The 14,224-nt window shown below is 44.3% G+C and overlaps 1 protein-coding gene across 5 annotated transcripts in view; it reads left to right on the forward strand.

The window, feature by feature from the left end:
* ankdd1a (ankyrin repeat and death domain containing 1A) overlaps positions 1 to 14,224 on the forward strand; it is a 205,058-nt gene that overhangs the window by 109,735 nt on the left and 81,099 nt on the right. For 4 of the 5 annotated variants that reach the window (XM_072468816.1, XM_072468820.1, XM_072468817.1 and 1 more), the window contains 2 exons: positions 2,361 to 2,459; positions 8,391 to 8,489. In XM_072468816.1, coding sequence (XP_072324917.1) covers positions 2,361 to 2,459; positions 8,391 to 8,489 — 198 coding nt within the window. The remainder of the gene's footprint in view (positions 1 to 2,360; positions 2,460 to 8,390; positions 8,490 to 14,224) is intronic. The other variant, XM_072468818.1, reaches the window with a different exon arrangement.

A 14,224-nucleotide genomic window follows, 5' to 3' on the forward strand; every position in this document is an offset into this window, starting at 1 on the left:
CATGAAAAGAGAGAGAGAGCTAATCTTCAGCTAAACTCAAACTCAAAGTCAAAAATACACTATATCACTGACACTAACACAAAGACAGAACCCCCAAAAGACATCTCAAACAGAGACTATTAAGGACAAAACTGACTAAACTAACAGAAAGACAACACAACAGAAAGACACACTGACAGAATCAAAGACAGAAATTAAGGACAGACAACACTAAAATGGCGGGCGGAAACTTTTCAGTTCTACACTTTCATATCTGTCTTAAGTCATCTAATCACACCCCAATATAATCCTAATTGGTTTGGGTTAGACTCAAACACATTTGATTTGATGGCAAGCCGTCCATCTTCAATGTGCAACATTAGCTTTTCTGACTTAGCTGTTATCTGCATTGTGAACAATGGTGCCTTCATGTTGCTATGGTATTCAGTCCTTGTCCTTGACAATTAGCACAAGCAGTGTCAAATCGTCTTGCAACTGTGCTGTTTTAATGTCACACTGACTTTGAAAATATGCATTTGCCAGAACAACGGACCTCAGTAAAAGTGAATTATACTGTATAAATGGGTATTTAAAACTGGGGCTTAATATTTATGCTTAAACAGCTATCTTTTACCTATACTAGTTGTATTCGAAATACCTGGCTTCTACACTGATGTATAATTCAGGCTTTTGTTTCATTGTATTTCTGTCTTTAAAGGGGGGTGGGGAGAAGTGTTATTATGCATCTTATTTAAATCCATTGCTGATGTCACCAGTAAGTGCTGTGATGCCATTAATTGTTGTTACCTGTGTATATTCAGATTTATCTGCCGGTAGTTCTAATTCTATTCTATAGGGCAGCACGGTAGCATGGTGGTTAGCACAATTGCTTCACAGCGCCAGGGTCCCAGGTTCGATTCCCTGCTGGGTCACTGTCTGTGCGGAGTCTGCACGTTCTCCCCGTGTCTGCGTGGGTTTCCTCCGGGTGCTCCGGTTTCCTCCCATAGTCCAAATATGTGCAGGTTAGGTGGATTGGCCAAGCTAAATTGCCCTTAGTGTCCAAAATTGCCCTTTGTGCTGGGTGGGGTTACTGGGTTATGGGGATAGGGTGGAGGTGTGGACTTGGGTAGGGTGCTCTTTCCAAGAGCCGGTGCAGACTCAATGGGCCGAATGGCCTCCTTCTGCACTGTAAATTCTATGTAAATTCTATGTAATCTATGTAATCTATTACTGGTATTTCGATGTTTATCCAGTTCCCGTTTGTGAGTCCATACTGTATTTTAAACTTTGTTATTTTTACATATTAAGAAGATTAATTATAAACTTTATTAACAACACATTTGGACTACTTTTTTGTGGTCATGTTATCACACTCTGGAATGTCAATTACAGTGATGTTATTCTTCGGGACAAAATTAACAGCCACTTCGGGAAAAGGTGGGTTAAATTAAGAAAACCAAAACGGATTTATTAAGGGAAGGGTATGTTTAACTAACTTGCTTGAGTTTTTAATTGTATAACAGAGAGGGTAAATGAGGGTAGGTCTGTTGATGTGGGATGTATGGACTTCCAAAAGTCATTTGATAAAGCACGGTACAACAGACTTGTGAATAAAGTTGGAGCTCTTGGAATAAAAGGAACATTCACAACAACAATACAACATTGACTTAGTGGCAGGATACAGAGAGTAGTGTTTGGAGTTGTTGAAGGTTTCTAACAGAGTTCCGGGGATCGGTTTTAGGACCCACTGCCCTTCATGATGTTTATTACTGACCTTGATTTTGCTTTACAGGACACTATGTGTTGATAACACGAAACCTGCAGCACATAATTAATAACATTTAAGAGGTATTTAGATGTGCACTTGTGATCCCAAGGCCTACAAGGCTAAGGGCCTAGTGCTGGAAAATTGGATTAGAATACTTAGGTGGGTGTTTTTGACCGGTGCGATGGGCCGAAGAGGCTTTTCTGTATTATAGATATCTATGATGCTATGTTAGCAGCAAGTTAACCTTATGATTACCATTGAGACCATGCTGAGAAGTTATATAAAATCATAGAATCCCTGCAGTGCAAAAGCAAGCCATTCAGCCCATCGAGTCTGCATCGACCCTTCTGAAAGAGCTCTCGGCGCCCACCCCACCCTATCCCCATAACTTTGTAACCTGATCTGCACAAGTTGTCTGTGTAAGTGGTCAGCACTGACATTCTGTGCAAACGTTAAGAGCAATAGGAGTTACATCTCTTCTAAAGTAGTGTTAAAATTCCATCTTAAGAATTAAACCATTAGCTGTACTTGACGTGTTGCCCTCTTGAATTTTAAACACAAGCACAACCTTGCCCTTTGAAGATTTTAAGTCCATTTTGTATTTTTCCAACAGAAGAACATGAACGCTCTCCATTACGCAGTACTTCATGGTTGGGTAAAGGTGTCAGAGCTGTTGATTGGAGCTGAAATAAACCTGGATGCAGTTAACCATGTGAGTCTGGCAAGTTGCATCTGTAAAGAATTAAGTCCTTCAAGGGACTATGTTCTGACTTAGTCAGAGTAAAGGCTTATTACAGTCAAATTTCAACGGAGTTCACCCAGCTAGTATTCTTCGCTCCACACTAAGAGTTGTTCCAATCATGCTCTCCATTAATGGAAAGATGCAGCGAGGAGCTGGTAGACAGGTGCATGCCCACGCAGACTCCTACCCTATTACATCTCAGACAGCCCTACAGAGGGGACGTGCCGGAGGCTGCGGTTCTCACTACTTCGCCTCCACTGACAAGTTTCTGCACTCCTGTTTCCATGATGTTAAATTTCAGTACGGGAGCTTGATGTTACATAATGGGTGAGAAGGGGCTGGAGTTTTATTTCAGTCCCTTCAGGAGCCAGCTGTAAACGCTGTGATGGGGCCACAGGAGTGATTTGCCACGAGCACTTTCGATTTCAACTTCTGTCCTGTTTCTGAATGCGATTCATGCTGCGAAACAACTGTGAAACAGAGCAATGTTCATTAGTTGTCAGCACTATATCAGGGTTGAATATAGTGCAAAGCTCTTTGCATGCTGTGTCATCAAATACTCCCAGGAGCTTATCATCATACACACTGGCCATATCTCTAGATACCTTCTAAAATATATTTTTCTTTTCTTTTACATCAAATGTAATGTGGATGAGATTTTCCACTTTTCGCACAAAGTGCTGGCTGAGATGAGAAAGCCGATGTGCTGCTCACTGGCTGCTTTTCTCACCACATTGTGCAGCACTCTGTACAGAATAAATCTGCAGGTGTGGCCCACGCCGTCACTGGCGGGGCTGGAAAAAGCCGGAAGCTGGCAATCCCGAGATCGGGGCGCCCTTTTTAAAGGACGCCCCCGGCTTCCGGTAAGAAACAACGAATTCCCCACGGGCAACCCAACGTACACGGTGACCTCCTTCCTCCTCCATACGCACAACGGGTCCCCACGCCCCCACATGGACATGAGGAAACCATCTCTTCCCCCTCCCCCGCACTTACCCCACCTCCACAGCTGAAAGGAGCATCCTCCACCCCCCCCACCCCCCCCACCCCAAATGGAGCTCCCAGAGTGGCCGTTTGCCACAGCCCCTACTGCCTGGGCATGTCGCCCTCCCCAAGTGGGCTGTACTTACTGGTGAGCCCCCAGCGGGGTTCCCTTCGCCTGGTTTCCATTTCTGAAAACTTGTAAACCTCGTCAACATGATTTCAGTCGGCGAGGGTGGATAACCCAATGTTTGTGCGCGGGGGAGGGGGGGGGGGGGAGTAGGGGCGGTTCGGAACGGCTCAGGAACATAAGGTGGGGAAGCCCTTTAATGAGATTATAATTTATGTAAATGAGGTTCCTGATCTACCTGGGTTGTAACTGACATAGAATCATAAAATTTACATTCGGCCCATCGAGACTGCACAGGGCCTTGCAAAGAGCACCCTACTTAGGCCCACACTTCCACCCTATCCCCACAACCCAGCAACCCCACCTGAACTTTTTGGACACTAAAGGCAATTTAGCATGTCCAATCCACCTAACCTGCACATCAGTCAACTGTGGGAGGAAACCGGAGCACCGGAGGAAACCCACGTAGACACGGGGAGAACGTGCTGACTCCGCACAGACAGTGACCCAAGCCGGGAATCGAACCTGAGAACCTGGAGCTGTGAAGCAACAGTGCTAATCACGGTGCTGCCCCTTGTGTCTGGGGTGTGCGGGGGGGGGTGGGGTTGTCGCTGGTGACATTCTCGTTTTTTGACTCTGGCTGGACTTTGCGCCCTTGTCTCTGGGCATAATCCCGGCCTATATGTGAACAGTCACATCAGTGGTACAAAAATAGGAAGATAATAAAGTGATGCATGACACTAAATGACAACGAGAAGCAATTATAGAGAGTGCGAACACAAACAACAAAAAGAAACCCACCACCAAAAATGAAAAGACAAATAGACACACAAGAAGAATGCCAATGAAACAAGAGCCTGATTGCTCCTCACAGAAAAGTACACGTGGAAGGAAAGTCAACATTTCGTCAACTCACCTGTTCAAAGCATCATGTGTGAGACAAACATGGTGCAGCCCTTAGTCCCTCTTCTATTTTGCCACCTTCCAAGTTCACCAGAAATGACTGCCATATTTAAGAAAATATGTCAATTTTGTTATTACGTTTTGTTATTATGTGAGGCACGGGAGCACAGTGGTTAGCACTGTTGCTTCACAGCACCAGGGTCCCGGGTTCGATTCCCGGCTTGGGTCACTGTCTGTGCGGAGTCTACATGTTCTCCCTGTGTCTGCGTGGGTTTCCTCCGGGTGTTCCGGTTTCCTCCCGCAAGTCCCAAAAGACGTGCTTGCTATGTGAATTGGACATTCTGAATTCTCCCTCTGTGTACCCGAACAGGCGCCGGAATGTGGCGACTAGAGGCTTTTCACAGTAAATTCATTGCAGTGTTAATGTAAGCCTACTTGTCACAATAAATATTATTTATTTCAATTTTATTTAATGTAAGCCTATTTGTGACACTAATAAAGATTATTAAAAAGGTTTGACATCGCAACTGGTTATCTTCAACCTTCTCCCCCCAGCATCCCTTGTGTCGCCACTAACCTTGCCATCTCCTACTCCAGTGAGGCGATCCAATAGTTTTGGTCAGTCACAGCCGTCTCCAACTCCCTGGTCGTCGTCTCCTGGGTCTCCAGTCGCTCCTGCTCCTTTTCCAGCGCCGCTTGAAAGGGGACCAGTGCCTCCGCTACCACCGCCTTCACTGTTGCCATCATTTCTAATTTGATGGCAACTCTGTGCAATTGGAGCTCCTGTGTTAGGAGGTCCATCCATTCGTTAATTGGCGGGGGGGGGGGGGGGTAGCCTGGCACATGTCCTGGAGGCGCATCCCATTCGGGTGCGGTCAACTCCTGGTCGCCGCAATCATCCCCTCCAGTTCCAAATGCTTTTGTTTGATTTTAGCAGTAAGTTATTAATTTGGTTGGCGAGTATGGTATTGTATTCCTATTTAAGTTGAAGAATATGGTTTAAAGTAAGGGATGATTGCATTGTAGGATTGTTCTAGTTCCAATAACTGTGTTTCTATTTCTGCCAGAGGTTCCCAGCTTTGGCTCTTTGAAGAGGATTCATATAAAATAATATGTCCCTGCATTACAACTTTGAATATTTCCCATAAGGTGCCGTCAAATACATCAGAAATGTCATTTGCTTCTGGAACATTGACATAATTGCCGACATAAAGAGGCAGAACTCACTCTTTGACAGCAATTACCAGTTTAATCTCCAATTGTACCGAATTATACTGACGTCTCAACTGTGCAAATTCAATATAAAGCATAACCAGGGAATGGTCAAATATTAAAATGTTATGGTATTTAGTGGATTTTACATTCAGGGTTAATTTAGAATCCGTAAAAAATAATCTATTCTTGAGTAAGACGCATGAACTTGTGAAAAGAAAGGATTTTTTTTATCGGTTGGATACTGTAATCTCCACATATCTACCAGCTTCATAGATTTGATCAGATTATGCAAAACCAGAGATGAAGTGGGATGAGGGGCTGATGTAAAAAGAGTCTTATCGAGTTGTGGATCCAGTAAGCAACTATGATTACATTTGTATTTGCGAGATCAGGCACTAAATCACAAATCCTGCTGGGTCATCAATGTTTGAACCATATACCATAGAACCCCTACAGTACAGAAGGAGGCCATTCGGCCCACCGAATCTGCACCAACCCTCGAAAGAGCAACCAATCGAGGACCATTCCCCTGCCCAAACCCTGTAACCCCACCTAACCTGCACATCTTTGGACACTGAGGGGCAAATTAACATGGTTAGGTAGATTAGCCATGATAAACTGCCTCTTAGTGTCCAAATGATGAACTGGAGTTATGGGGATAGGATGGGGGATTGGGCCTAGGTACGGTGTTCTTTCCAAGGGTCGGTGCAGACTCGAAGGGCCAAATGGCCTCCTTCTGTACTGTAGGGATTCTACGTCCAATAGATTCTACGTCAATCCACCTGACCACATCTTTGGACTGAGGGAGGAAACCGGAGAACATGGAGGAAACCCATGCAGACATGGGGGGGAAAGTGCAAGCTCCACACACAGTTGAACAAGGCTGGAATTGAACCGAGGTCCCTGGCGCTGTGAGGCAGCAATGCTACCATGCCACCCATACATAATACATAGTTTGAAAAAAATATATATGATTGTTAGCTAGATATAATATTCAGCGGAGTCGGTTACAATTGTGATATATTTAAAAGGGATTGTTTTTTAAAAAGATGGCACAGTGCTTTCCCCCCACAGTCCAACGATATGCAGGTAGGTGAATTGGCCATGCCCCTTAGTGTCCAAAAGGTTAGGTGGGGTTATTGGGCTACAAATAGGATGGGACGTGAGCCTAGGTAGGGTGCTCTTTCAGAGGGTCAGTGCAGAATCGATGGGCTGATTGGCCCCCTTCTGCACTGTAGTGATTCTATGATTGTAAGAACAACCACCTCCCTCATCTGACATTCGGGGGGGGGGGGGGGGGGGTGCGGTTAACAGCCAGTGATCATGGTACACATTGGTACAAACGACATAGGTAAAAACAGATAAGGTCCTGAAAGCAGAATATAGGGAATGAGGAAGAAAGTTGAAAGTTGGACCTCAAATGTAGTGATCTCAGGATTACCACCAGTGCCACATGTTAGTCAGAGTAGAAATAGCACGATATACGAATACGTGGCTGAAGAGATGGTGCGAGGGGGACGTTTTCAGATTCCTGGGACATTGGGACAGGTTCTGGGGGAAGTGGGACCTGTACAAATTGGACGGTTTACACCTGGACAGGACTAGGACTGATGCCCTTGGAGGGTTTGGGAACCTAAGTAAGAATTCAAAGAAGGGGGAATCAAGAACAAGAAAAAAACACAAGGAGAATAATAAAAGTAATAGGCAGAGAAACCAAGGGTTAGTATCAGATAACGACACTGTAAAAATAGTAGGGACCGGTCAAGGAACAGTAGGGACCGGTCAAGGAACATTAAAAGAAATACCTTAAGGTTTTGTACCTGAATGCTCTGAGCATTCAAAATAAAATAGATTAATTAGTTGCGCAGATAAATGTAAAGCAATGTGATATAGTTGGGATTACAGAGACATGGCTCCAAGGTGACGAGGGATGGAATCTACACACAGTAAAACAGCGATCAGAACCAATATCTACACACAGTAAAACAGCGATTGGAACCAATATCTACACAGTAAAACAGTGATCGGAACCAATATCTACACACAGTAAAACAGCGATTGGAACCAATATCTACACAATAAAACAGTGATCGGAACCAATATCTACACACAGTAAAACAGCGATCGGGACCAATGTCTACACATTGGGGGAAGTGTTCTTAGGGGGAAACAACGATCGGAACCAATGTCCACACACAGTAAAACAGCGATCGGGACCAATGTCTACACATAGTTAAACAGCGACCAGTCTACCCAACATCAACGCATGGTCAGACAGCAATCCACTTGAAATCAGCGCAATGGTAAAACAGATGATAAAATAGTGACTGGACCCAAAATAAGCACAAAGTGAAACTGATCAGCAAATATTAAAACAGTATTGCCCGATATCAGCACGTGGGAAAACAGTGACCGCACGATCAAACATCGTAAAACAATGACCGGACCTGGTATCATAGAAGGAACATGTCCATTGCCCATAAATGTTCTGCTTATTTTGCCACTGATCGCTGCCGAGTACTAGGAGGAATCAAGTAACCACTGTCAAAAAGATGGTTGAATTCAGTGAATATTCTTGTTGATATTGAAATAGCAGTTTGCATCAAGTGAGATCAGTAACCTTACACAATGCTTGTCCTGATTGCTGTTAATTTCCTGCCTGTCCTTTCCAGCAAGGAGCCAGTCCAATACATCTGGCAGCACTGCACAATCATGACTTCATCATCAAGCTGCTAATTGATGCAGAATGTGAGTTGGATATTGTTGATCAGGTAAGAATTTAGCTTGCGTATGTTCATAGGATTATTTGCTTGTGCTTGAGTATACTACTGAAATCCTGGTGTCAAATTTCCTCATTTTAACAAATGCCTTCACCTAAGCAAATAACTTAATATCAGCATGTAAACCATGTGTAGTAGCATCAGTATTATGGTAGGGCAGCATGGGGGTCAGCTAATGGACAGAAAGCCACATATGATGCATTTGGATTGCACGATGCTCTGTTGTGAAACTGATTGATTGATTGATTTATTGTCATGTACCGAAGTACAGTGCAAAGTATTTTTCTGCGGCCAAGAGAACGCACACAGAGTACGTACATAGTAAACAAAAAGAATAATCGACAAAGTATATTGACAAATGGTACATCGACAAACAGTGATCGGTTATAGTGCGGAACAAGGGCCAAACAAAGCAAATACATGAGCAAGAGGCAGCATAGGGCGTCGTGAATAGTGTTCTTAGGGGGAACAGATCAGTCCGAGGGAGAGTTGTTGAGGAGTCTAGTAATTGTCGGGAAGAAGCTGTTCCTATGTCTGGATGTGCGGGTCTTCAGACTTCTGTATCTTCTGCCTGATGGAAGCATCTGGAAGAAGCCAACGCCTGGGTAGGAGGGATCTCTGACGATGCTGTCTGCCTTCCTGAGGCAGTAGGAGGTGTAGACAGAATCAATGGGAGGGTATCAAGCTTCTGTGATGCGTTGGACTAAGTTCACCACACTCATCTTGGACCGAGCAGTTGCCATACCAAGCTGCGATGCAGCCGGATAGGATGCTCTCTATGGCACATCTGTAGAAGTTTGTGAGAGTCGATGCAGACATGCCGAATTTCTTTAGCTTCCATAGGAAGTAGCGGATTCAATAAAGCTGGTAATGGATGGTTTGGAACCAGCAAACCAGGAACCAGAGAACCTGCTGGATTGTTGTTCAAAAAGCAACTAGTATCCCTCATACAGGAATCTGTCACACCAACCAGGCCCCCTTTACAACATTTAATGTCCTCAGGGTAACAAGGGATGGGCATTAAAAACTGCTTGACCACTGTTACTTACATACCCGGAGCAAATTTATAAAAACTAATATTTCCACCGCCCTTTTTAAAGATCAGATGAGATTAATTTTGTAACTCCTCTGAACTTCAGAAATATGAATTTAATCTTTTAAGTGTGGTCCCTTTGGCTAATTCACCTGTTCGAATGTTTGGCGCTGAGCGCTTTTGCCCTACAATTAGATATAAGTTGATTCATTCACCTGAAGATATCTGGATGGTATCTTAATATTTGTAAACCAGGGTAGAAAAGTATTGTTTCACATTATGCTGGTAAAACAACATTGACACGTATCGCAAATTGAACAAAATCAAGGTGAAGATTAAATGATTACAGCTCAGAAGAAAGCCATTCATGCTGGCCAAAGCAATTTTCTTCTGAAAGCCATGATTGAATCTGCCTCCACCACACAATGCATTCCAGATCTAAACGATTCGCTGCATAAAATGCCCATTCCTTGCGTCACCGTTGCTTTTTTAAATCATTGTCCTCTAGTTTGTGATCCTTTCACAAGTGGGAACAGTTTCTCCCATTCTACTCTGACCTGTCCCTCATGATTTGAACGTCTCTATCAAATCTCCTCTTCACCGCCTTCTCTCCAAGGAGAACAGTCCCAACCACTCCAATCTATCCTCATAACTGAACTATATCCAAGGAACTATTCTTGTGAATCTTTTCAGCACCCTCTCTGGTGCCTTTACATTTGTACCGGAGATGTGGGGCTGGATTCTCCGCCCCGCCACATTTCTGCCCCGACCCGCCGGCGGGATTCTCCGTTATGCCGGCCAGTCAATGGGGTTTCCCATTGTGGGGCAGCCCCACGCTGTCGGGAAACACCTGGGCGCCGGCAAAACGGAGAATCACGCCGGCAGAGAATCATGCCCGTGGTGCCCTGAACTCCGCACAATACTGCAGCTGAGGCCAAACTGTGTTTTATACTGGTTTAACATAACTTCTCAAATGTTCATAAGAGTTATATTGGACTCAGAATGTTGATTCTGTTTCTCTTGCCAAAGATGCTGCACAGAGCTGCTGAGTTTTTCCAGCATTTTCTAATTTTATTTAACCATGTGTAGTAGCATCAGTATTATGGTAGGGCAGCATGGGGGTCAGCTAATGGACAGAAAGCCACATATGATGCATTTGGATTGCACTATGCTCTGTTGTGAAACCGTCCTTGTTTTTGTACATTGTGCCTCTCTTTATACAGCCCAGCATCCTGCCTGTCCCATTAGCTGCCTTCTCATCCTCCCCTGCACCTTCAGTGATTTGTGCACATCTGCCCCCCCACGTCCTTTCGCTTCTGCAGCCCATTTCAATTGAACCCTTTATTTTATATTGTCTCTCTTCTTTCTCCTTATCAAAATAAATCCCTTCCTATTTCTCCACATTAAATTTCCTTCCCTACCGATTCCATGAGCCTGTCTGTCTTCTTTTGAAGTTAGACTTAATCTTCTGTACACTTCACAGTTCTCCTCCATTTTCTGTCATCCACACATTTTGAAATTATGTTCCAGACACCCAAATCAAGGTCATTAATATAGATCAAGAGGGGCAGCATGTGGCGTAGTGGTTAGCACTGGGACTGCGTCGCTGAGGACCCGGTTTCGAATCCTGGCTCTGGGTCACTTGCCATGTGGAGTTTGTGCATTCTCCCCGTGTCCGCATGGGTTTCACCACCACAACCCAAAGATGTGCTGGTTAGGTGGATTGGCCATGCTAAATTGCCCCTTAATAAAAAAAGTCTAACATAGTTCAAGGAAAAGAGGGGTACTGACACCTGGAAACCTCTACTGCAAACCTTCAACCAGTCGTAACAACAGCCTTTCATCATTAATTTGCTTTCCTGTCACTCAGCCCATTTTGTATCCATGGGCTTCAACTTTGCTGACAAGTCTATATATGACACATTTAGAAGCCCCTTTACACCATAATCAACTCTCTCTGTTAACCTTATTAATAACTCAATTAAGCTGTTTTTAATTAATTGATGGGATTTGGGTTTTGCTAGCTGGGCCAACATTTGTATTGCCCATCACTAGTTGCCCTTGAAAAGATGGTGGTGAGCTGCCTTCTTGAACAGCAGCGATATATTTCTACCTAGAAGATGTGTGACTTGGAGGGGAACCTCCAGGTGGTGACGTTTCCAAGTATCTACTGCTCCTGTCCTCAGTGGTCGCGATCGTGGGTTGGGCGGTGCTGTCTAAGGAGCCTTGCTGAGTTACTGCAGTGCATCTTGTAGATAGTACACACACTGCTGCCACTGTGCGTCGGTGGTGGAGGGAGTGAATGTTTGTGGAAGGGATAGCAATTAAGTGGGGTTGCTTTGTCCTGGATGGTGTTGAGCTTCTTGAGTGTTGTTGGAGCTGCACTCATCCAGGAAAATGGAGAGTACTCCATCAGACTCCTGACTTGTGCCTTGTAGGTGGTGGACAGGATTTGGGGAGTCATGAGGTAAGCTACTCGCTGCAGGATTCCTAGCCTTCGACCTGCTCTGGCAGCCACAGTTGATGGCTAGTCCAGTTAATTTCCTGGTCAATGGTAACCCCCCCAGGAAGTTGATGGTGGGGCAGTCAGTGATGGTAATGCTATTGAATGGCAGGAGGTGTTGGTTAGATCCTCCCTTGTTGGAAATGGTCATACCTGGCAGTTGTGTGGCACGAATGTTACTTGCCACTTGTCAGCCCAAGCCTGGATATGGAATTTGGACATGGATGATCTCACATTGACCATCCAATGAAATCCATTTGCTGCTGTTGGGCCCATTCACTTAATCTACCAACAGTGGGAACGGGAAATCCCACTGATGTGTAAGCCCATTGGGGACTCGCGTTGGGAATCGCCCACCGAAAACGAGGGCAAAGAATTCCAGCCAGGGCTCACCAAAATTAATTGAAATGGAGAAAATAATCACAGTGAAGAGTCAGAAATCCCCGCGACCAGATGGTTCCATCCCAGAATTGTTATGTTTCTATCTACAATGCTCACAATGTCACCTATCTTTGCGTCATTGGCAATTTGGAAATGTTTGCTTTGTCTTCCATCACCTAACGTTGTTAATAAATATGGTGACTAGTTCAGATCCAATCCTGATCCTTGTGGGAAGCCACTAATCACATTCTGCCAATTAAAGTCGCCACCTATTATCTCTTCACTCTGTTTCCTGTCACAAAACCAATTTCCTAACTAATTTGCCTTCAATTTCAGAGGCTTCAATGTTGGCTAATACTCTTTTATAAGTGACTTTTATCAAATGCCTTCTGGAAGTCCACAGACTTTCTCCTGCCCACTATAAAAAAAGCAACTTCAACAGTTCCATGCTGGCTCTCACTGATCAGTGGAACATTTTTAAGGTAAGTTACCTGTCCTTAATTATAGACTAGTCATTTGTTGACAACAGGTAAACAGCTAACTGTCTATAATTTGCTGATTTTCCTCTCAACTTGTGTAAAAAGCACAGTAACGAGCACAATTTTCCAAGCTAAGGGAACAGTTCCCAAATCAAGAGAACTTGAAAGAATATAGTTAGGGCATCTATATTGTTTTCATCTACTTCCTTTAAAATTCTGGGATGGAACCATCTGGTCGCGGGGATTTCTGACTCTTCACTGTGATTATTTTCTCCATTTCAATTAATTTTGGTGAGCCCTGGCTGGAATTCTTTGCCCTCGTTTTCGGTGGGCGATTCCCAATGCGAGTCCCCAATGGGCTTACACATCAGTGGGATTTCCCGTTCCCATTGTCCCCGCCCCCTGCCAATGACTTAATGGGATTCCGCCCAGAAAAGATGGAAACTGCACTGCCATACATTAGCATATCATTAGTGGGCATCCCTGGGGTGGGAGTGGGGAGAGGGATATGCCTGGACAGTGCCTTGACACTGCCCCTTAGTGGACATGTGTAGGGGAGGGGGGGGGATCTTTTTCTTTGGAAGTTTGGGGTGCCTTTAAAAGAAAAAGGTGCCGAGATCTCTGGGAGACCAAGGTTCCTTGCAGGGTGAGCTCCACCAGCGCAAGGTTGTGGGACCCGCCTCCAGGATTTTTTTTAACTGAGTTTCAAAGAATCTGGTGGGAAAAGCTGTCAGTGGTGCCAGCGGGCTACACACGGCTTTTCCCGCGTGAGTTAATACTCCATTAAAAAAATTCCGTCCCCTCTCTGATTCAATGTTAGTTTCGTTGGGGATTTCCAACATGCTGACCTCTCTTTAAATACTGATGCAACGAAATTATTCAGCAAATCCTTTGTTTCCTTCTGCTCATTGACAGTATCACCAAGATTGTTTCCAAGGAACCCACGATTGCTCCTGACCACCCTCTCTTTCCTCATATAATTGTGAAAAATTGTATTGATTTTGATATCTAATACAAGTTTCTTTTAATACCCTCTTGTGGCTCCTGCTATCTGTTTTGTTACCCTTTGCTGTACTTCGTATTTTTCCTATTTACCAGGATCCATTTTTTTACATTTTGTGTGCTTTTCATGTTGTCACTTAGCTCCTTAATCATCCATGGCTGTGTTTTTTGCCAAGCATTGCTCTTGTCCCTTAGGGTTATAAACTGGTTCTCTGTCATATTAAACTACTTTTTGACCTCCCACTGATGATCTGTCATTTACTCATTGAAAGATGTGCCCAGTTTACTCTGGACATGGCAGTCTGGGCGACACCAGCTCCAATTTTGG

The sequence above is a fragment of the Scyliorhinus torazame genome, chromosome 12 (assembly GCF_047496885.1).
Source record: "Scyliorhinus torazame isolate Kashiwa2021f chromosome 12, sScyTor2.1, whole genome shotgun sequence".
Taxonomy (NCBI): Eukaryota; Metazoa; Chordata; class Chondrichthyes; order Carcharhiniformes; family Scyliorhinidae; genus Scyliorhinus; species Scyliorhinus torazame.